Source organism: Dasypus novemcinctus, chromosome 6, assembly GCF_030445035.2.
Source record: "Dasypus novemcinctus isolate mDasNov1 chromosome 6, mDasNov1.1.hap2, whole genome shotgun sequence".
NCBI lineage: Eukaryota > Metazoa > Chordata > Mammalia > Cingulata > Dasypodidae > Dasypus > Dasypus novemcinctus.
The window spans coordinates 110,613,473-110,636,066 of record NC_080678.1 but is presented as its reverse complement, the minus strand read 5'-3'; the positions used below and the strand labels follow the sequence as shown (position 1 = coordinate 110,636,066).

Here is a 22,594-nt window from a genome sequence, read left to right as displayed (position 1 = left end):
CTAGAGGATGTCACCCAGGAACCCTATTGCAGAGGTGGTGTGAAAGACAAGAAAAGAGACACCGCCTTCCTGCCCATGTGTCGGTAGTGATGCGAGAGCACGGCCGACCTCACCTTAGGGGTCTCTGAAACCCAGGATCAGAAAGACACATCCAGTTCAGCATGGATGGCTGTCCCTGGCCCCAAGGTCACACGCTGTCCAGGGGGCTGCTACTGCTTACAGTGGAGTCTCAAAAGGCAAACAGTCTCACGGATACTGGTTGCTGAGGGAAACAGGCTCCCTGAGAGGGTCAACATCCTGAAGGGTGCGGCGGCTTGCTCGGTCGGTAGAGGTGGGGTCTGGCTGCAGACGAGGGGTCGGTCCGGTTCTGGATGAGGGGTCGGTCCCGCTTGGGACGAGGGGTCGGTCCCACCTGGGACGAGGGGTCGGTCCGGCAGCAGACGAGGGATCGGTCTCACAAGGGGTTGCACGGTTCGGCTGACGGGGTCGCCCGGCGAAGCCGGCGACGAAGGGGTCGCCCGGCGAAGCCGGCAACAAAGGGGTCGCCCGGAGAAGCAGGCGACGAAGGGGTCGCCCGGAGAAGCAGGCGACGAACTGAGGACAAGGGAGGCCAGGCCCTTGTCGGGGGCTCTCAGGACTGGAGGGCGCACGGCAGAAGAACCACCGTGGAGACAAGGTAAACACGCAAGTCCAACTTTATTGAGGGAGAGGCAACAGTTTTATAGGGGCTGGGGAAGGCTGATTGGTCGAAGCCACGCCCTGTTCTGATTGGTCGCCAGCGAAAGGTCAGTGGGCGGTACTGGACGGGGGAGGGGTGGTGGTTAGGGATTGGTTGTCGCTGTTGCTGGGGGAAGGGGCAGGGTTTAGGGATTGGTGGCTGCTGTTGCTGGGGTGGAGGGCAGACTGGATTTTTCTGCCCAGGCCTGGCTGTTGCTGCTGTCGGGGGAGGGGAAAAGGGCGGGCTGGATTTTTCCACCCACGCCTGGCTGTTACTGCTGTCGGGGGAGGGGAAAAGGGCAGACTGGAAGGGCAGGGAGAAAGAAGAAGAAGGGTGCCGCCCTACAGGCATCGTGTGGCGCCATCCGGGAGGAGGGGCAGCCGCGGAAGCATGGCTGCCGAGAAGGGGAAACCCGAGGGCACTCTGCGCCCATGCCGAGCTCCCTTCAGGGGTGGCGGTGAGTCCGACCAGCCACCCTATTATGGGGGCAGTGGCTTGGCCTGCCGCGGCTGCTCCCCCGCCAGGCCAGCAAACCACACTTCAGCCCGAGGGGTGACCACATTTCCCCCTTCTTTTCAAATAAGGACCAGGATGGCAGCAGCAACAAGTAGCTGAGGCCCAAGAGGCAGTAAGCAATGAGAGAAGCGGGGCTGAAGAGGGAGGTGAGTATGACGGGGATATAAATGTACAATTTAGGGGGTGGTATCTTGCCGTTGCAAGCAAGGGTGGCCAATGTCCAATTCTTGTTGATCTCGGCGGCTATAAGATCCATCTGTTGTTAAAAGTCCAGGATGACAGTGCGTTACAGGGAGTTGATCTCTTCTTGGCGGCGAAGAGCGGTAGAGGCAGACTGTGTGATGGTCTGGAGGATCGCAGCGGTGAGGACAAGTCGCGTCAGGGCACCAGCGACGGTGGTGGCGGCAGCGTCGGGAGTGGTGGAGACGTAGGCGAGGACAACAAGAAGGCCAAAGTCTTCACGGGCGCGAGAGAGGCCGATGTTAATGGGGCGGGCCGACATGGGGCGGCCCAATCTGCAATGCAGTAGGGGTTCAAGCGAAAAAAGGAGGGGGGCGGGGGACGAGAAAGGATGCTTTGGATGGCTGAGAAGAGGAGTGAGGTCGAGACAGGAGGAAGCTCCGCAGAAGTATGGGGAGGCAAAAGCAGAAACGTTATTAGATGTTAGAAAGCAGGCCGCAGGCCGGGGAAAGTGGGTTGCGGGCCGTTTAGCGGGGCTGGAGCTGCTTGAGAGCGATGGCGGCATGGGGGGCCACGGTTACAGAAGACTTGGGGCTGTTTCAGAGAGATCTTACACCGGTGAGTGTCTAGGAGACCAGCGAGGGCCCGAACTTGTGGGGCTTGCTTAGCAGATAGGATGTTACCCATTGCTAATGGCCTTTTGGAGCCGATAAGAAAAGGGGCCCTTACCTTGAGAGTGTGGCAATGGGAGCCGAGGTGCGCGGTGAGACGAGGGGTCGGAGCCGGTGGGGCTCCAACGGTGGTCGCAGGCCAAGAGAAGGCCCCGACGAGGGGAGGGCGGGACGACGAGCAGTGGAGCAAGGCAAAGGGGAGCAAGCGTGGAGGGGAGGAGGCAGAGGTGAAGGCAGGGGTGGAGGTGCTCAGGCACGCGCTCCTGAGAGTTTTATTGGCGCCTCTTAATCATAGCGGGTCGGTATAAGCCCCCGACATGGAAGGAGAAAGCCATCCAGCGATTCTCCCAGACCGCCGTGGATCATATGAGGTCACCAAGGTTCAGGAGCAGCAATGCAGAGCGAAAAGATAGGGGTGAGAAGAGAGGAGGGCGTAGAGCTGTGGTAGGGTTACTTCAGACGTGCAAGCGCGTGCTCCCGAGAAATCTAAGGCTCCTCTTAATCATAGCGGGTCGGTATAAGCCCCCGACATGGAAGGAGAAAGCCATCCAGCGATTCTCTCAGACCGCCGTGGATCATATGAGGTAGCCAAGGCTCAGGTAGCAGCAATGTTGCACGAGAGAAGTCCCAAGGTGAGAAGAGAGGAGGGGGTAGGGCTGTGGTAGGATTACTTCAGACGTGCAAGCACACGCTCCCGAGAAATCCAAGGCTCCTCTTAATCATAGCGGGTCGGTATAAGCCCCCGACATGGAAGGAGAAAGCCATCCAGCGATTCTCCCAGACCGCCGTGGATCATATGAGGTAGCCAAGGCTCAGGTAGCAGCAATGTTGCACGAGAGAAGTCCCAAGGTGAGAAGAGAGGAGGGGGGGGCCGCCAGTTTTATGGAGTGAGGCTGTGGTGGAGTTGCCTTGCCCCACGTTGTGCTGTGGTGGGGTTGCTTTGCCCCACGTTGGGCGCCAACTGCGGCGGCTTGCTCGGTCGGTAGAGGTGGGGTCTGGCTGCGGACGAGGGGTCGGTCCAGCTCTGGACGAGGGGTCGGTCCCGCTTGGGACAAGGGGTCGGTCCCACTTGGGACGAGGGGTCGGTCCGGCAGCAAACGAGGGATCGGTCTCACAAGGGGTTGCGCGGTTCGGCTGACGGGGTCGCCCGGCGAAGCCGGCGACGAAGGGGTCGCCCGGAGAAGCAGGCGACGAAGGGGTCGCCCGGAGAAGCAGGCGACGAAAGGGTTGCCCGGAGAAGCAGGCGATGAACTGGGGACAAGGGAGGCCAGGCTCTTGTCGGGGGCTCTCAAGACTGGAGGGCGCACGGCAGAAGAACCACCGCGGAGACATGGTAAACACGCAAGTCCAACTTTATTGAGGGAGAGGCAACAGTTTTATAGGGGCTGGGGAAGGCTGATTGGTCGAAGCCACGCCCTGTTCTGATTGGTCGCCGGCTAAAAGTCAGTGGGCGGTACTAGATGGGGGAGGGGTGGTAGTTAGGGATTAGTTGTCGCTGTTGCTGGGGGAAGGGGCAGGGTTTAGGGATTAGTGGCTGCTGTTGCTGGGGTGGAGGGCAGACTGGATTTTTCCGCCCAGGCCTGGCTGTTGCTGCTGTCGGGGGAGGGGAAAAGGGCTGGCTAGATTTTTCCACCCACGCCTGGCTGTTGCTGCTGTCGAGGGAGGGGAAAAAGGCAGACTAGAATTTTCCGCCCTGCGCCTGCGCAGGGAGAAAGAAGAAGAAAAGTGCCGCCCCACAGGCATCGTGTGGCGCCATCCGGGAAGAGGGGCGGCTGCGGAAGCATGGCTGCCGAGAAGGGGAGACCCGAGGGCACTCTGCGCCCATGCCGAGCTCCCTTCAGGGGTGGCGGTGAGTCCGACCAGCCACCCTATTATGGGGGCAGCGGCTTGGCCTGCCGCAGCTGCTCCCCCGCCAGGCCAGCAAATCACACTTCAGCCCGAGGAGTGACCACAGAAGGGGTGGGGGGGGTAATGGCAACACACGTGCCTCCCCCTGCACCCCCTTCCTTTCTAACACCTGAACCAGAGTCCTGCCCTTCTCCATGATATGGCAGGGACAGATGCAGGGCATTAAATATCCTGCCATAACCACTGGGAGGACTGGGAGTGTGTGAACTGCAATGTACACTGAAGTCCATGCAGTGTAGCAGGGCTCCAAAATGTAATCAAGTGCAGAGAAGGTGCCGTGCTGATGGGAGAGGTTCTGATGTGGGAGGAGTGGGGGGGGTAATATGGGAACCTCTTACATTTTTTAATTTAACATTTGTGTGATCTATGTATCTTTAAAAAAGAAAAGATTAAAAAAAAAAGAGGACTAAGTGCTGATAGGAGGAAGAGAATGGAAATGATGGGAGAGGATAGTCCTGAGGGATGTGACAAGTGAGGGCCAGAATCCAGCCCAGGAGCCGGGGGCTGTAGCCCACACCCAGACCCCACCCGCCTGGCCACCTCCCGGCGGGGTACTCACCCACACTGCTGAGGGAGCTGCTGCTCTCCGAGTCCGAAGGCATGATGGACAGGATGCTGTAGGTGGAGCCTGAGGGCAGAAGGAAGACAGATGGTTACCAGCCCCGGAGGAGCTGCTCGCCTCACCCAGACAGAACTGCCAGACCAACTGGGCCTCAGTCAACACCAGGCCATGACGACCAACGCCGGGACTAGAACTCAGGAACCAAGAGCCAGGCAGGGGGAAGCGGGTGTGGCTCAAGAGGCTGGGTGCCCGCCTACCACATGGGAAGTCCCGGGTTCGGTTCCCAGTGCCTCCTAAAGAAGACACAGAGCAGACAACAAGTGCAAATGATGGGGTTGGGGGGTGGGGAGAAATATATAAGTAAAATAAATCTTAAAAGAAAATAAAAATAAAGAGCCGGGCAGAGAAGGGGCAGTCCACCTAGCCCTCCACTGCACCTCTCTGCAACATTCTGGCTCAGGGGAGCAGCTCAAGGGGCAGAGTGGCAACTGGGAGTCACTGCACTGGCTTCCTGCTGGGACATCTGGGGAAAGGCTTAGCCAGGGTACAACAGGCCCCAGGGATTTCCTGCAGATTGTTATCAACGTGATTCTGGCAGAGGCAGCAGGGCATCAATTAAGCATCAACCGAACTATTTGTTCTGCTATGTCCTAGCTGTCCTTAATAATTTAGTCAGTGTCTTCTTCCTGATTAAACATTACTCATAAACTTATGAGCAATTACACCATCACCAAAGCCAGGGAGTAACACAGGCTTTCCTTTTTCCTTTTTTTAAGTCTTGGTTGACAATGTTAACTCCTGATCTCTGGACACAATTAATTTGAATTCAGATATTTTCAAAGCCAAGATGTTGTCCTCCTGGCATCTGGGGGAAAAACAAACCTTGGATCTGGAATCCCCATTTCTGAACCCACAACTCAAGTCTACCTAAAGAAGCTAAGTCAGGCCCAGCAAGTCACTTCAGTTTTCTGGGACTCTAATTATTAATGATTTTAGAAACAAATGGTGTGCTTTGCTTATCAAGACTACAAATGTGGGAAGCAGATTTCGCTCAACTGATAGAGCGTCCGCCTACCATATGGGAGGTCCAGGGTTCAAACCCAGGGCCTCCTGACCTGTGTGGTGAGCTGGCCCATGCACAGTGCTGATGTGCACAAGGAGTGCCATGCCATAGGGGAGCCCCCCACCCAAGGAGTGCACCCTGCAAGGAGAGCCACCCCACATGAGAAAAGCGCAGCCTGCCCAGAACTGGTGCCATGCACACGGAGAGCTGATGCAACAAGATGACACAACAAAAGAGACACAGAAGAACACACAGTGAATGGACACAGAGAGCAGATTGGGGGGGGAGGGGGAGAGAAATAAATAAAAATACATCTTAAAAAAAAAAGACTGCCAGTGACAGAAAATTAAGAGGGAGGGAAAATCAACTCCAATTCTTAACTGGGAGTTGGGGGTGGAGCACAACATGCAGAGATTATGGATCAAATAAAATAGGCTGATGAGAGGAATGCAGTGTTTTATACTTGGAATCAAAAGAACTATGCAGTGAAGAGTTGTGCACCATGGCACTGGGAGGGCAAGCCAGAGGTGGCTTTTTGCAGTGGAGTCTTTGAACAAGCCTTAGGGTATTGGTAACAAAAAGCTGCCAAGAAGGAATAAATTCTTGGGCTCAGGAACAGAAACGTGGAGGCCAGATTTAAGGGGTTCTCTTCCACCTCCACTCTGGACTAGCCACCCTACACCTGGACATCCTCAGAAGGGGAGGAAGATGCTGAGGAGATGGGGCAGAAATAGCCAGGGGGACTCAAAGACTTGTACAGGGGGGCAGGAGACCCCAAGGGGGGAATGGAAAGACCACACGTGTAAGCCGAGTGGGAGGGGCACCTGAACATAAAGGTGTGCAGGTGAGCGGGCACGTGTGCCCATCAGAAAAAGAGACGAAAGGGGAGGGAAAAAGAGAAAGCAAGGAAAAAGAAGGATTTAGGCAATGGGGAGAACAAGGACAGTGGCCAGGAATGACCGCAGCCTCTTTAGCACACTTTCTGGGTTTAAGCTCTGAAGAACCTGAGGGTGTTTAGACTGGATGGAAGGGAACAGGGAGGTGTTCTAATCCAAACAGGACTGTCGGAAGGGATTAAATGCATCCTATATGGCCTTCAGCAACAGAACTGGGAACAGAGGTTGATGCTGGAGGAAGCTGCAGCTCTCCACAAGCTAGGACATGCACCGACACGCTTCCTGCTCCAGGGGCCTCCAGTTTCTTGGGGTGAAATCCCCTTGGGTACCCATGTTCGCAGCAGGCCCGGCGCTCACTGGGCTTGTGCTTATCACCCAGGATGTGTCCAGCTCCAAAGGGAGATGGACCCAGAAAACCCTGATCCATCCTGAACTTCTACGATCTCACTGAAAACTGAATGAGGGGAGCCGACGTGGCTCAAGCAGCCGAGCACCTGCTTCCACATGGGAGGTCCCGGGTTCGCTTCCAGTGCCTCCTAAAAACAGCAAGCAAACAAAAAACCAACTCAGGGGCTGGGATGTGGCTCGGTGGCTGAGCACCCTCTTCCCACAGACGAGGTCCTGGGTTCAGTCCCTAGCCCCAGGACCTCAAAAAACAAAACAAAACCGTATTCAAGGCTCAGCCTCCCATATTTAAAGTCAACCCACCCCGCTACAGCTTTCCTGTCCATTCACACCTCCACATTTTGGTCTCAGCAAAACAATGCGCAACATGATGTTTTCCAAAGTCTCTCTCTTCCCATTCCATAAATATTAATTGTTGCTTACAGATCTGTGAAACCAAGTCAAATTTCATGTTAGGCAAATCCACTGGTATCTTTCAAGATCAAGAACCCAATGCAAGGTCTATCTCCTAAACTCAATCGCCATTTTTAAATTTTTATTTCTTAAGCAGTACTGGGGATTGAACCTTGGAACTCCTGCATGGGAAGCAGGCACTCAACCACTGAGCCACATCTGCTCCCCATTTTTTCTTTTAATGGGAGTAAGGGAGCTAGCTGGGTGGCTTTTTTTTTTTTTTTTTTTCGGTAAAACGCCTCCTAAGAAAAGCCGGCACAGATGGGCGCAAACATTCTGCTCGGAGGCCTCTGCTACGCCCAATCCTCCTTGCGACGCTGCAGCCTGCTCTCCACTCATTTTCAAGGTTGGCATCAACGGCGCCCCACCTTCCACTCAGGTGCCCCCCTGTTCACCCCCCCATGGTGCATTCCACTGTTAATTAACGTGGCAGATGCCGCCTCCCTTGGCGGGGGGAGTCCCCCGGCCAACCCCGACATGTTCTGTCCCTCTGCCCGGTCCCCCAGTCCTGACCCGGGGAAGGGTGACATCTCTCTGCATCTCTGGGCATCACCTCCCCCCCCAAGTCAGCTGGCAGGGCTCCTAGGAGCCGGGGGCGGGGGGCAGGAGCGATTGTAATTGGAAAGAGCCCAGATTTTACAATGTTCTCAGCGCCTCGGACGTCATGAGGGTGGGGGGAGCCCGAAGACGCTGTTGTCTTGGTCACACCTTGTCTCTGCCCCTATTGTTGTCTTAAAAGCCTGTGTGGTCAGGGCTGTCGGGAACAGGCAAAGACAGACCCTCCTGGAGTCACGCCGCGTCCTTCCAGGCTGTTGTCCCGGGAATTTCACAATCAAATCCGGAGGCCGATGCGAGTCCCGTCCACTCCCACGCTTCCCTGCCCAGTGGCCCTCAGGGTCCGCCACTGCCCAGTCCAGTCTCCACCCCAACCCACCCTATAACCTGAGGCAGCTCCAGACGTGGGCCGCAGGGAGAAACGGGAGATGATGAGCACTCCCCAGCGCACGGAGAGGCCCGGGCTACCCAGGAAGCAGAAGCAGCCCCCTCCCGTCCCCCACCCCCCCACAGAGCCCGGACGGGTTCAGGAGGCTCAGAGGCTCCTGCAGCGCCCCAAGCCCAAGCCTGTGCAGAAGTCCCCAGGGGACCCAGAGAAATCAGTAGGATGAGAGCGATCTGGAAGCATTTCCAGAAAAGAAAAGGCTGAGGCCACGCTTCAGTGGGTCAGAGTGATAGATCTGCAAGTTTGCCATCAGAGGACTTATCCCGGGACCTCGTCAAAGGACAGTTTCCCACTCCAATGGGGGTGGGGCCTGAGGGTCTGCACTTCTAACAGGCTCCCAGGAGATGTGGTCTGGACAGGGGCCCTCGCACTTGCAGGAGATGGGCAGATGGGGTGCCAGTGCGAGTGGTGGCAGAGCCCTGGGGGGGAGGCCGACTGGGTCTGGGGACCCCCAGGACTACAGGCCTGGCCCCTGGGCAGTGTCTGCATCCTTCCCAAGGCCGGGCCTGGCCTCTGCGAATTCTGTTTACTCTGTGACTCAGGCCCTCAGGTCACAGGGACCACTTCAAAAGCACTTCCAGTAAAATCATCCGAGCGAAAAAAGAGAACACCCCAGCCCTAGGGCCCGAGCCTGCAGGGCCCAAGAGAGTTGGGGGTGCCCTCTATGCAACCCTTCATTCACCTGCAGCTTGCAAAGGTGGGGGGTGACGGACGACACACCACGACGACCACGACACACTCTTCTTCCACCCGGCAATGAAGCCCTTCACCCGGGACTCGTCCGCCTCAGCCTTGAACACCAGGCGGAGCTCTTCCCGTTCTGCCTGCCCAGCCTTCCAAGGAAAGGCTCACTGGCCGCGGGACCCCGCCCACTCCGTCCCCCTCCCCAGCACCTCGGGACAGGGGAAGCGGTGCTCCCGGGGGCTCTGGGCTCCCTGAAGGCAGAGCAGGGGGTGCTGCCCGTGCACTCCCAGGCCCCCCCTTTGCCCACCTCCAGATCACACCCTGAGGGACCCACCACCCCACACTCATGGGTGTCGGTCAGGATCCCGACACACGCCCTGAGCCCTGAGAGGCACCGGGCTAGGTTTCAGTAGAAGACAAGCCCGGGGCCCAGAAGCCTTGGGGGCTACTCGCCTGCTGTGAGACTCTACGGAAATCCCTGCCCCTCTCTGGGTCCGTAAACCGAGGCAGCACACTGCCGTGATGAGAACATGGATGCCAGAGCCAGCCTGCCTGAGGTCACCTCTCAACTCTGCCATTTACCAGCTGTGTGCCCTTAGGTAAAGTGACTTAGCCTCTCTGTGCCCACCATTTGCTTATCTGTAAAATGGGATCATAGCAGGACTTACCTCATGGAGATGTTGTGAGGTCATCTGAGTTAATAAATAAAAGGCGCCTGACACAGCAGCTGGCATGGACAGCAGTCCAAGGGTATGCTCCTGTTTTTATCTTCAAAGGAGACCACTAAGTGCCAGGACTGAGCTGAGCACGTCACATGCACTGTCTCATTTCATTCCCCTAACAATCCTGTGGTTATCATGATCATCATTTTACAAAGGGGGAAACTAAGGGTTAGAAAAATGGAGCCACTTGCTTAATAAGGGTCATGGTACAGCTAATAAGGGGACAACAAGGAAACAAAGCCAGGCAATCTGGCCCCAGTGCCTGTGCTCTTAGCCCCTGTATACAGTACTTCTGCCTGGCTCTAGAAATGCAAATGCAGTCAGGGAGGACTTCCTGGAGGAAGGGGTCTGGAGTGAGTGGTCCCTGGGGGCTGGTGGACTTGGATAAGTACAAGAGAAGCCAGATCAGCTTGAAGCCAGACAAGCAGCAGAACCTGCACCCTGTGCAAGTGAGAAGCCTCCAGGCCCAGGGCCGCCCAGAATAGATGCTCCAGGGGCGGGGGTCCTTGTTGCCTCCCCGCCCTCCTCCCCCCTCTAAGGCATTCTGAGCTGAGCAAGAAATGAGACTGAAAAGGGGAGGGGGGTCAGCCCTCCCTGGAGAATCACTCAACTCAGTGCTGCAGAGATAAGGCGGTGGGAGGGGGAGCTGTCCGCTCATCACCCGGTACAGAGCCCCCTTTCTGCTTCCGAGGTCCCCGAGGTGCTGGGAGGGCGCCTTCAGCTGCTAAGAAGCCTCCCTGCAGGCCTGTGCCCAGGGCCCTGCGGCTCCCCTGGGGGCCTCAGACTCCCGCACTGTAACAGCTCAGTCAAGGCTGCGGGCCCCGAGACCCAGACTTGAAGGCTGCCAGCCCCCAGCATTCCAGGAGAGGTGACCGAGGGATGGGGGACCGAGGGATGGGGGACTGAGGCCCCGCGAGCAGCTGCACTGCACATGCACGTGCCCACCTTGGGTGGGGGGGAAACACTGTTCTCCTGACATGCCCCGAAGAAGTGGGTAACAGAGGACCCTGGCTACCTCTGGGTCAGACAAAGATTCACCCAACCGGGCACCTTTCAAAGTATCAGGTTCATAAGTTAAAGACCTAAAATTGGTTTTCCCCAGCTGAGATGCAGCTGCAGTGTCCTTGACAAAGTTTTAAACAAGAATATTCAGGGAGAAGATGTGGTTCAACCAATTGGGCACCTCCCTCCCACAAGGGAGGTCCCGGGTTCATTTCCTGGTGCCTCCTAAAAAGAACACGAGCACTCAACGAACAGACACAGAGAGCAGACAGCGACGTAGAAACCACTGGAGGTTAGGGGGTGGGTAGAGAAATAAATAAATAAAATAAATCTTTAAAGAAAAAATAATCAAACTGCTGACGTACCCGAGTAATGATGCTCATTTCCCCCTTTTTGAGTCATTGTAAGGACAGCAGTCTGTCTTTCAAGGGTGAATGGGAGTATCCATTTCCCAGGTAACCGGAGAGTTAAAGCTGAGAGCGTGCACAGAAAATCTGTAGGGGGCAGCACGACCAGGAAGCACGCCTGCTGGGCTCCAAGCTCATAGTTTAAACCCTTCTCCCACAACTCTGGGGACCACCTATAAAGTAACAGGCTGAACGAGCAGATTCTGAGAAACTCTCAGCTGTCAATTTTGCCCCCTTACCTGCTCAGAAGGCAAAAATAAGAAAACAGAGGGAAAGCAAAGCATACACAGCCATAAGTAATCATTTGACACTATTAAAATAAAGGCCTTCTCTCACTAACTTTTGTTTCTTTTTTTTTCTGGCATATGAAGAAGGAAAGATGGAAGTCTTGAATTTTGGAAGAAAAAAAATAGCAGTCAGGAAGCTTGCTTTCCCTTGTCAGCTAAGCAAAGGTTCCTGGAGGTTTTTGGAAAGGCCTATGTCTGATGAAAGTCACCTTCCTTGGTTCCTCTCCTTTTTAGAGCCTCGGGATGGAGGCAGGAGAGGGAGAAGGGAACCGGGCAGGGGGGTGAGGGGGGGGGAGGTTTCCAAGACCTTCAACTTGGCCCCAGGGCCTGAGGTGAGAACACCTCTCCATCCTGCCTCTCCATCACTGAACACAAGTCCTGCTTCCTGCTGTCATCTGGCCAGCCACGAGACAGTGTGCCACCCAGGAGGCCCAGCAGGAGGGCCCTCAGCAGGGTCTGGGGAGCTGGGCCACAGCGCACACCCCAGAGGCTGGAGGATGGACTGGGACCAGCTCCAGGAGCCCCCACCACCATGCAAGGATCATCAGGGCACACGGTCATGATCAACGGATGCGGCCCAGCCTGACCTGCACCCCAGAGGTGGGCACAGAGGCACCAGCCACAGCATCTGCAGCAACAGCAGCAGCAAGCTCCCCTCTTCTCTGCCTGCTCCACACAGCGAGTGTCCCCGGCATGAGGACAAAACCGAGAGGGCACAGGGAGCCTGAGCAGCCACTGCCTCTGCCCTGGAATAAACCTCTGAGAGCACGAGAGGACACGCGGGCAGGAAGCAGCTCCTGGAAAGGCACAGCACTGGCTCCCTCCAGCTCCAGCGCCCCAGCAGTGCTCCATGTCCCCTTCTCAGCAAGACACAGAAGAGGCAGCTGCCTCCCTCGCACACTGCACCGCCCCGCGTCCCCCACAGAGCACACCAACCACCTCGGGCACAGGCACAGGCTCCGGGGCCAGATGGCCCAGCTCAAACCCGCCACCTTCCAGCTGTGCAACTGGGGCAAGGTGCTTCAGCTTTCTGGCTGTTTCCTCATCTGTACAAAAGGAAGGAGAGCGGTGGGCTCTGGGGACTCAGTTATGCCGCAACAAGGAGAGACAGGAAGAGCCTTAGATTGGGCACGAGGCAAAAGGGCCATAAAGCCTGCCTCTCCCCGGTAACCTGGCTCTCCTGGCCACCTAGGTATGGCAGGGCACAGCCTCGCCTCTGCGGTGTAGACTGTGAGCTGCTACTAGCTAGTCTTGGCAGATGACCACCAGCCTTCCCTAGAACATGGGGCAGCTTTATGGCTCAAGCTGCTTGAGCCCCTGAGGTACCTCCTATTACCCCACCCCCAGGACCTGACGGCTCTCCTCCAAATGGGTGTCCCCCCCGCTGCACACCAGCCTCTCGATGTCTGAGTGCAGCCCTGTGCCTCTGCTTTCTTCTCCTTTAGGGAAAGGGGGCCCCCGCACCCCTGCCACCATTCCGCCAGCCGTGGCCAATTCCCAGCCATCCCCCTTCTCCCCTCTTGAGCTCCCAATTCCACCATTCCATGAGAACAAATACGGGTGTCCACCATGAGCTTGGCATAGCACCAGGCCCTGCATCTGCTTTCTCACCCAGTCCTCACAGCCATGTGCACGTGGCCTCAGGCAAGGAGCCGGAGGCACCAGAAGAAGTGCCCGTGCTCTGGACAGGACACTGCCCCCGGGACTCAGATGCCCCCGAGTATTGACCAGATGCTCACTGAACACCATTCCAGGTACTCGGGATGCAGCAAAGAACAAGACGGACAAAGTCTCCGCCCTCATGGAGCTCACGTTGGCGGGAGGCGGGTGGTCAGCAAAGTAAACCAATCAACAAATATAAACTGTATCAGGTGATAATTGCTATGGAGAAAAATGCAGCAGGGTGCCTGCTGTAGGGAGGAGAGGTGGCTGTTTTGTCCAAGGGTCAGGGAAGCCGCTCTAAGAAAGCCACATTTAAGCAGAGACCTTAGGAAAATGCGGAGTAGGAAGCAGATGTGGCTAAAGTGATTGGGTTCCGTCTATCAAACAGAAGGTCCAGGGTTCGAGTCCCAGGTCCTCCCGGTGAAGGTGAGCTCGCCTGAGTGGAGTGCTGGCCCATGTGGGGGGCTGGTGCAGCAAGATGACACAACAAAAAGAGAGACAGAGAAGAGACAGTAAGAGATGCACAGACCAGGGAGCTGAGGTGGCACAAGACACAGAGCACCTCTCTCTCACTGCAGAAGGTCCCTGGATCGGTTCCCAGTGCCATCTAAAGAGAAGACAAGCAGACACAGAAGAACACATAGCGAATGGACACAGAAAGCAAATGCAAGCACAAAACAATGAAGGGGGGCGGGGTATAGAAATAAATAAATAAATCTTAAGGGGAAAAAAGAAAATGCAGAATGCTGGAGAAATGTCCTTTCAGGCAGAGGGAAAGCAAGTGCAAAGTCTGGGGCAAGACTGTGCTTGATGAGTTCCAGAAACAGCAAGGAGGCCGGTAGATCTGGGTGGAGTGCAGAAGTGAGAGGGGCAGCAGAAGCTGGCTCCTGCAGGGCCTGTCCACCCCAGGGAGGATACTGGGTTTTATCCCAAATGAGATGGGAAACCTTGGGAAGGTCCTGAGTGGAAGACAGACACAGTCTGCCTTACATTACCTTAAGATCACCAGACACTGCGCTGAACACCGTCCACAGGTCGGGAAGGTGGAAACCAGTTAGGGAGCAACTGCAGCATCCAGGAGAGCGACACTGGTGCTCAGACCAGGCTGGCAGGAGTGAGCTGGAGCAAAGTGGCTGGTGGGCAGGGATATTCTGGACGGGGAATAAATGGGGAAACCTGTCAGAGAACAGGCAGGAGGGGCAAAAACAAGGCGCTAGCGTGTGGCCAGGCTGCGTCTGAGATGTCTACAGACTCACGAGCGGAGCCACGAGGGAGGCCCTGGGATGGACCAGTCTGAAGTTCAGGGGAGGGGTGAGCATCAGAGAAATAAGCTGGGAATTATGTCAGAATACGCTTAGTATATGAAAGTGATTAAAATGGGGAATTTAGGTTGTGTGTATGTTAACAGAGTAAATAAATAAATAAATAAATAAAAGAACTGTATAGCACAAAGAGTGAACCCTAATGTAAACCATGGACTATAATTAACAGTAGCATTGTAATAATATTGATTTACCAGTTGTAACAAAGGTACCACACTCATGCAAAATATTAATGAGAGGGACAGGCATGATTATATGGAAACTTGGAACTTTGTGCATGATTCTTCTGTAAACCTATAACTGCTTTAATTGAAAAAAAAAGAGTGAAAAAAAGAAAGAAAAAGGCAACAAGAGTTGATGGGATCACCTAAGGAGGATAGAGGAGGATAGAGGAGAGGTCCAAGGACCAAAGCCTCAACATTTGAGGGTGGGGGATAAGAGGAACCAACAAAGACGACAGAGGAGGAGTGGACAGTGGCGTAGGAGGAAAGTCACAAGTCCAAGTAAAGACACTGAACACAACAGCATGTACTCTTGATGCTTAGAGTGACCTGCTATGCCCAGGCTGCTTAATAGCGAAGGTGCGAAAGATAAGCCACTCACTCCTGACCCAAACTGTACCTGCAGTCCACCTATCTCCTGAATTTGCATAGCAAGGAGACTGGTGGAGGTGAATCAGAGACCTCTTTAGGGAGAGCCTACAAGGTACACTGGGCATCTTACATGTTATGGCTCAAGGCTTGAAGTTACACTCCCAACTCCTAGTAGCTGCTAACACTGAGTACTTATTGCAGAAAAGGCACTATTTATATGGATAATTTCAGTGAATCCTACCAGACACATACTATTATCAGCAAATCTTCTAGATGGTGAAATGTAGGCTCAGGGGGAATAAACAACTTGCCCCATGGCCACAAAGCTAGTAAGTGAGTCCAGATTCAAACATGACCCATCCACTGACCCTATCCTAACTCACCAGTCCCCTGCCCCAGTGGACAGCACAGGACGAGAGCAGCCATCCCCCTGCTCCATGAGGACACTCAGGAGAGCACCTGAGAGCTACCAACTGCTGGATCACTGACAAGGGGGGTGCTGCCAGGAAGTGGCCTGGGGGCCATCTTTCAACTCTGCAGCCAAGGTTATCCTTTCCAACAGTGGGAAGGAAGGAAGAAGCAGGAGAAATGGGTTTCTGACTCCCTGCTGCACATCCTCAGCCGCAAGCCTTCTCCTCTGGTCCTGGCTTTGGTCCCCACTGCTTGACCCTGTCACTCATCCCACCATCAACTTCTCCAGGGCCACCCAGGAAAGACCAGTCCAATCTCTGAAACAAGCTAGAGAAATATCTCTGGGTTAGAAGGCAGCAGGCAATGGAATGGGCCAATGGGGTTTCGAGAACCTGTTCATGACACCAGTGCCTGGACTAGAAGGCAAAAGAAGTGCAAGAGGCCTCTGTGGAAGACGGTTTGGTGGTACCTCAAGAAGGTGAATATAGAGCTGCCATATGATCCAGCAATCTTGTTACTAGGAGGATATTCAGAAGAACTGAAAGCAAGGACACAAACTGACATTTGTACACCTATGTTCAGAGCAGCATTATTCACAATTGTTTAAATATGGAAACAAACTGAGTGTCCATCAAGCAGTGAATGAATAAACAAAATGTGTATATACATACAATGGAATACTATTCAGCTGTAGGAAGAAACAAAGTTGGGATGCATATGGCAACATGCATGAACCTAGAGGATGTTAAGTTGAGTGAAATAAGCCAGACACAAAAGGACCAATATTGCATGGTCTCACTAACATGAACTAAATACAATGAGTAAACTCATAGAGGTGAACTCTAGAGTATGGGTTATAGGAAACAGAAGATGGGTTTAGAATGAATGGGAGCTGATGCTTAATGTATGCAGCATTATTAAAATGAACAGAATTGATGGCAACACTTAACAGAGAGTTTAACTACCACGGCTGATTTATAAATGTGATTGGGGCTGAAAGGGGTACTATGTGGAAGTAAATGCCAATTGAATAGAAACCAGACAGTAATCCAGGGCATGTATAACAGTGATTTCAGTGGTAGATGAAGATTGTGTTTGACAGCATAAATATAAAAATGCTCTTCTTTTATATAGTGCTAAGAATATGGTGAAATGCTGGAAAATTACAACTAATGTAATTTGTGGACAATAGTTAACAGTAATATTATAATATTTTGCAGCAACGGCAAGATATTTCAATACTAAGGGACACAATAGGGGAGATAAGAGGCTATGAGATTTTTCCTTTTGGAGTAATGAAAATGTTCTAAAATTGACTGAAGTGATGACAGCACAGTTCTGATGAAAACGAGAGCCACTGAGTGTGCACTTTGAATGGACTGTACAGAGTATGGGACTGTATCACACAGTGAATTCTGTGGTAGATGACAGACCTTGATTAACAGGACAAATATGAGAACATTTTCTCCTGAATGATTAACAAATATAATATTAATACAGGGTGTTGATAATTGATTAGGATGGAGGGAAAATATACCAAGTGTAAGATAGGGGCTATATTAGCAGTAATATTTTGACGATGCTCTTTCACAGTCTATAACGAATGTTTCACAGCAATGCAAAGTGCTGGGGGTGAGGAGATGCAAAGGAGCCTTGTATGAGGACATGCATGTTTGTTTTGTCAATTCACAAATGCTACTGTGCATTTATGGTTTATGTGTGTTCATATATAAATGATATACTTAAATACATTTTATTTTAAAAACTGCAAAAGGTGACTCTCCCCACTGTCTCCTTCATGCCACACCACCCCTCCAAGTGGTCACTTTCCATTCATCTCAGATCAGGGGAAGCCAGGGAGCAGCTGGAGGGAATGGAGACCCTGGGAACAGCTCAAGTCCCAAGGCCTGAGCTGGAAGGTGGGGGCAGGACATGACACGCCAGGTGCAGTCAAAGGTCAGGGTTCATTCAAGGAGGTGCCAAAAGGTCACTCATGGGTGATTTCAGTCCACAAAGGTGGAGGAGGGGGAGATACAAAGGAAAGGTCGTGTCTTCATCAGCAACCCTTCTTATCCCAATACCGGCAACGCCAGTGATGGGCTGCTCGGTTCCTTGCCACCTTCCTCGTAGACTTTGTGGGGCACCTTGAAAAGTCCTCCAAGCCTGGGCCCCCAGGAGCAGCAAGGCCTGGCAAATCCCTCCCCTACCACAGTATTCCTGCTGAATTTGAACATTTCAGGACCCCTGCACCAGGTGGGGGAGGCACAAAGTAACTGTACAGTGGTGACAGGACAGGCCAGGGGACAGATGCACCTGGGCTCTCCCTGGCTTAGCCACCTACCAATCCGGGGACCACGGACATGAGCGTCAGTTTCCTCATCTCTCCACGGAGGCTAAACAGTCTTTTTTTTTTTTAATTTTTATTTTATTGACTTTGTAATAATATTACATTAAAAATATACATGTGAGGTCCCATTCAACCCCACCCCCTCACCCCACCTCTCCCCCCCCCAGCAACACTCCCTCTCATCATCATGACACATCCATTGGATTTAAACAGTCTTTATCTGCATTTCAGGGGGGTTGTGCCCAGGAAATGTGATAACAGATGCCACAGTGCTTTGTGACTGGAAAGGAACTCCTGACGAATGTTACAGCTAACATGTGCAGGTGTCCCGAGTATCACCCTCTCCCAGAGGGCACTGTGTGCCTTTTCCAGTCCCTTTGCTCCTCTACTTTCACCATTAGCCAATTTGCTTCCAGAAGCTACTCCTCATTTCCTCTACTCATATTTAAAACACACACACAAACAAGAAGGAAAATAAACACAAAAACAAGAGTTTTACATCCTCTCTCTCTCTGTTACCTACTGCTCATTCCAAATCCTTGAGCCCTGAGGGTACCTCAAGCCCCACCCAGTTTTGCACAATCCTACGGTGAATTTGCTTCCTACAGGCCAGTGCCCCAGCTCCTCAGTCTTGGAATTCAAGAATGCCAGAGGCTTTTGAGCACAGGACGGAGCCAGCAGGGGTGACCTCCAGCAGCCAGGAGCTGAAAAGACTGCTCTCTGCTTCCACAGGAACAGGGGAACAGTTGGGATGTTCTGGCAAGAGCTCCCCTGAATCCCCGGTCTCGGGGGAGTTGAGGAGGGAAGGCACAAGAGATTGTGCAGAGGTGGGGGAGTGAGGTCACGGAGACACTGGGTGGGGAGTACAGGAGGGTGCTGGGGTTTCTGGTTGGGGCGTCCACTTCATAGGGGCAGGGCACCCAAAAGGGAAGAGCTACCTAGGCAAGAGGAGAGAGTGTGAGACACGCCAGGTGGCAGGCACTGAAGAACGCCTCCACGAGGGCGGTCAGCTGACGCAGGAACTGGAGGCTGGGCCGGGGAGGGCGTCCCCAGCCAGCACAGCCTATTTGGGGGTCATCCCAGGGAGCCTGCAGGGTGAGTGGCAAGCCCAGAGCCATGGCCTGACCACGTGAAGTCCTTGGATAAAGAGAGTGGAGGGGAGAAGTGGGAGGGGAGGGGAGGAATGGAGGAGGGGGAGGGAGGGAAGGGCCTGCTCCAGGACTTAGGAAACACTCGTGAGAGAAGTGCGGTTCTAGGCATACACAGGGCAGAACCTGGGAAATATCACCTATGAGGACAGGAGAAGCAAGAAGGCTTTCTGGAAAAGACACAAAGGAGACACAAATTGGACACTCAGGGAGGCAGGAGCGGTGTTCCACAGGGGGAAGGAGGCACTGGCCTGCCACGGGGAATGTGGAGGGTGGATGTGAAAAGAAAGGAAACCAAGTCTTTGATTTGGTCGTTTGGGGGCCAGGCAGCAGCAGTAAATACAGAGCAGGAGGCCACACTGAGGCCCTGCGGGGAAGGGGCCCCCAGTGGATGGATTCATTCCTGAGGTCTGCTCTGGGCCAGAAGAGGAAGCTCCTGGGCCCACCACGGGGGGTTCGAAGAGCAGATATGCCTCCCAGAGCTCCACTTCACAGGGCTTACTTCTTAGCAGGCTTACTAATACCAACTGCTGACGTGCATTAAACTCCAAAACCCAATCTGCTTCTCTAACATTCTTGAAGTGGCTGGGATTGGAAGAGCCTTCAGGGAAAACTGAAAGGACCATTCTCCTCCTCCATCTAGTCTTTCTTTAAGGCCCCTGGGTCTTTCCGGGAGGCCTAAGGCAGATGGCTTTCCAACCCAAGAGGAGTCTTAGGATACTAGAGAGGGTCCGCTCCCGAAACCACGGGCATCTGTCACGTTTTCCAAAAAGGACAGCTGCACACACGCACATGCAGAAACCCACTTCCATATGAAATGTACACCAAAAGCAGGGCTGAGGAGTTCCTAGAGTGGACTCTGGCCTGCAGACCCATGGCACCAGCCCACTCAATGAGGCAGTGTTCATGCGGGTAACCTGCTGGCCGGGTCCTCCCCGCACCAAAGAAAGATGAACCACCACGAGTATTCTCCTCGGTCAAATCCAGGAACAAAGCTCTCTGTCGTGTTCCGGTTTACAGCTACATTTCCGTGAGTCCAAGCACTCACATTTACCTTCAACTTGACTGCAATTTTATATTCACTCCAATGCTCAGAAAACAGACCCACTATCACTCTTGTCTGAGCTGCAGAGAGGAGCCCCTCCCCAAGGCAAAATCTGGGCACGCACTGCAGTCTCTCAATTGCCACAAGTCAACCACAGGAAATGGGGGAGGAGATCAGAGAAGTGTTTCACATGTACAAAAGGATGTGGGTTATCCTTCACACTGGCCTCCCTCAAGAGAAAACGTTGATTTGAGTAAAAAGAGAAAATATTTCACTATTTTGTGCATAGGGCATAAACCAAAATTTCTTATCCCCCCAAAACCAAGGAGTACACCAAATGACAGCAAAATGCACCAACCCCAAAGATGTGAGCTTCCTTTTTCCCCACCCCCCCCACTATACCGAGTGCAGATGCCCTGCCTGGCTCACTGCTGGATCACTGTGCTTGCTCTCTCTAGCTACTGCACCAGCTCAGTAAGGAGTGCAGAGGAAGTTTGGATCCAGGCTTTCTTTTTTTTTTTTTAAAGATTTATTTTTTATTCATTTCTCCCTGCCACTCCCATCCCCAGTTGTCTGCTCTCTGTGTCCATTCACTGTGTGCTCTTCTGTGACTGCTTCTATCCTTATCAGCAGCACCCGGAATCTGTCTCTTTTTGTTGCATCATCTTGCTGAGTCAGCTCTCCCTTGTGTGTGACGCCATTCCTGGGCAGGCTGCACTTTCTGTCGCACTGGGCGGCTCTCCCTATGGGGTGCACTCCCTGCACATGGGGCTCCCCTATGTGGGGGACACCCCTGCATGGCAGGGCACTCCTTGTGTGCATCAGCACTGCACATGGGCCAGCTCCACATGGGTCAAGGAGGCCAGACCTCCCATGTGGTAGGCAGATGCCCCATCCACTGGGCCAAGTCTGCCTCCCCAGGCTTTCTTTTAAACTTCAGCCTCCTTAGAGCTTAAGGAGGTCCATATCCCTGACATTTCACAGATGTCCAGAGGAGGACAACTTAAGCTAGGTCACACAGCAAAGGTGGTGACAGCACCAAGAACTCCCAGTCCACAAGCCAACCTACAATTCTGCCGGAAGGGGCTGAAGGCAGAAGACGCCAGCACCTGCAGTTAAAGCAGCTGTGCAGCGTGGCCCAAAGCAGCCCGAGGGCGTCCTCACTAAGCTTTCTCTGCCTGCTGTGGGACTCGAGGGGGAGGGACAGTCAGTCAGTTTGGCTTCTGGCCATCAGCCCCCAAACCTGGCCCCTCATCAGAATCATCCAACTGCTCTTTGAAAATGCCAAGTCCGGGGCCCTTTCCTACATCCAAGAATCAGCACATCCAGGAGTGCAGCCTGGGAATCCGGCTTCTGAAGGTGCTCTCCAGGCGATGCTGATGGGCCGCCCAGTTTGGGAGTCCCCGTCCTGGCTGCACATGCCCCACAGCTACCCATGACCTCAGGGCCTCCTAAAACCCTACACTGCCCCTGGGTCCCCCAAGACCACCCTCAGAGGCCACCCATGCCACAACTCGGGCCCTGTATCCGATGAAAACCAATCCAGACTTTGCCCACAGTGAGAGCAGGAGACTCTAGCCATGAAAATCATTAACTTACTTAAAACTCCCAGCACTCCGGCACAGGAAATATTGAGAGTACCCTTTTTACAGACACAAACCTGAGGTTCAGAGACCTTCAGGTAGACTTGAAACAAGATGTATCCACCTCCAGAGCCCAGCACCCTTAAATGCCACTAAGGCCTAACGCCTCCTCCCCGCCATCCTCAACGGCACCTCCTGCCCACAGCACGTAGACTGCTCTGCCTTCCCCATTCTGGAACCCCCGGCAAATAACTGAAGGAACCCCAGGCTTTCTACCATGTATATTTCTGGAATATTTTTCTGTCTTCTCTTTTTTAAATGAACATTGCATTGCTCTGGCAATAAAAATTTAAGAAAAAGTTAACAAGATTATGGGATTCTATAGAATCTCCTTCCCATAGGCAAGTAAATGATTAAAAGGGATATCTTTTAAAAGAATCTTCAGAAGAAAACAGAGGGAAAAAAAATACAGGCAGCCCTTGCCAGTGTACCATCAGCAAAGATGAGATAAGGAGCTCATGGGGCAGAAGAAAGACTGACACAGCCAGTGAGCCCAGCCAAGCCATCTCCAGAAAATATCTATTTTTACAAGGACATTTCAGAAAAGCAAAGAGGAGACCTGAGGGGCAGACCGGCAGGCTCCAAAGTGCTTGAAACAGCAGCAGCAGTGGAGGCAGCCACCCATGGCCGACTGGCCACTTTCATCTGAAAAATCCAGATCTGGTGGTAGACAGACCATCGGCGTCCAGCCCGACAGAGCCCCAACTTTCCTACTTACCACAGCCTGCCGGCGGCCTGCTTCCTCACTTAAATGGAAACCATCAGGCGTGGCTTTGTGCAAACATGCAAGTTTTCCTCTGGGGCAAACATTCTGAGTCTACGAACTGTTCTTGCACTTTCCAAGCTTCTCAGTCTTCAGTGACAGCATCAAAGAGGAGAGAGGAGGGTGAGGTGGGCACCAGAGAGCAAAGCAAACACGAAGCACAGGGAGATCCAAATGGGTTTCAGG

At 53.5% G+C, this 22,594-nt stretch overlaps 1 protein-coding gene across 1 annotated transcript in view; it reads right to left on the bottom strand.

Annotated features, from left to right (window-relative positions):
* Nucleotides 1-22,378, bottom strand: part of LOC131278787 (disks large homolog 5-like) — a 90,927-nt gene extending 68,549 nt beyond the window's left edge. Inside the window, 2 exon segments of the mRNA XM_058299247.2 lie at nt 4,553-4,621; nt 22,364-22,378. Coding sequence (XP_058155230.1) covers nt 4,553-4,595 — 43 coding nt within the window. The 5' untranslated portion in view covers nt 4,596-4,621; nt 22,364-22,378.
* Nucleotides 22,379-22,594: the final 216 nt, after the last annotated feature.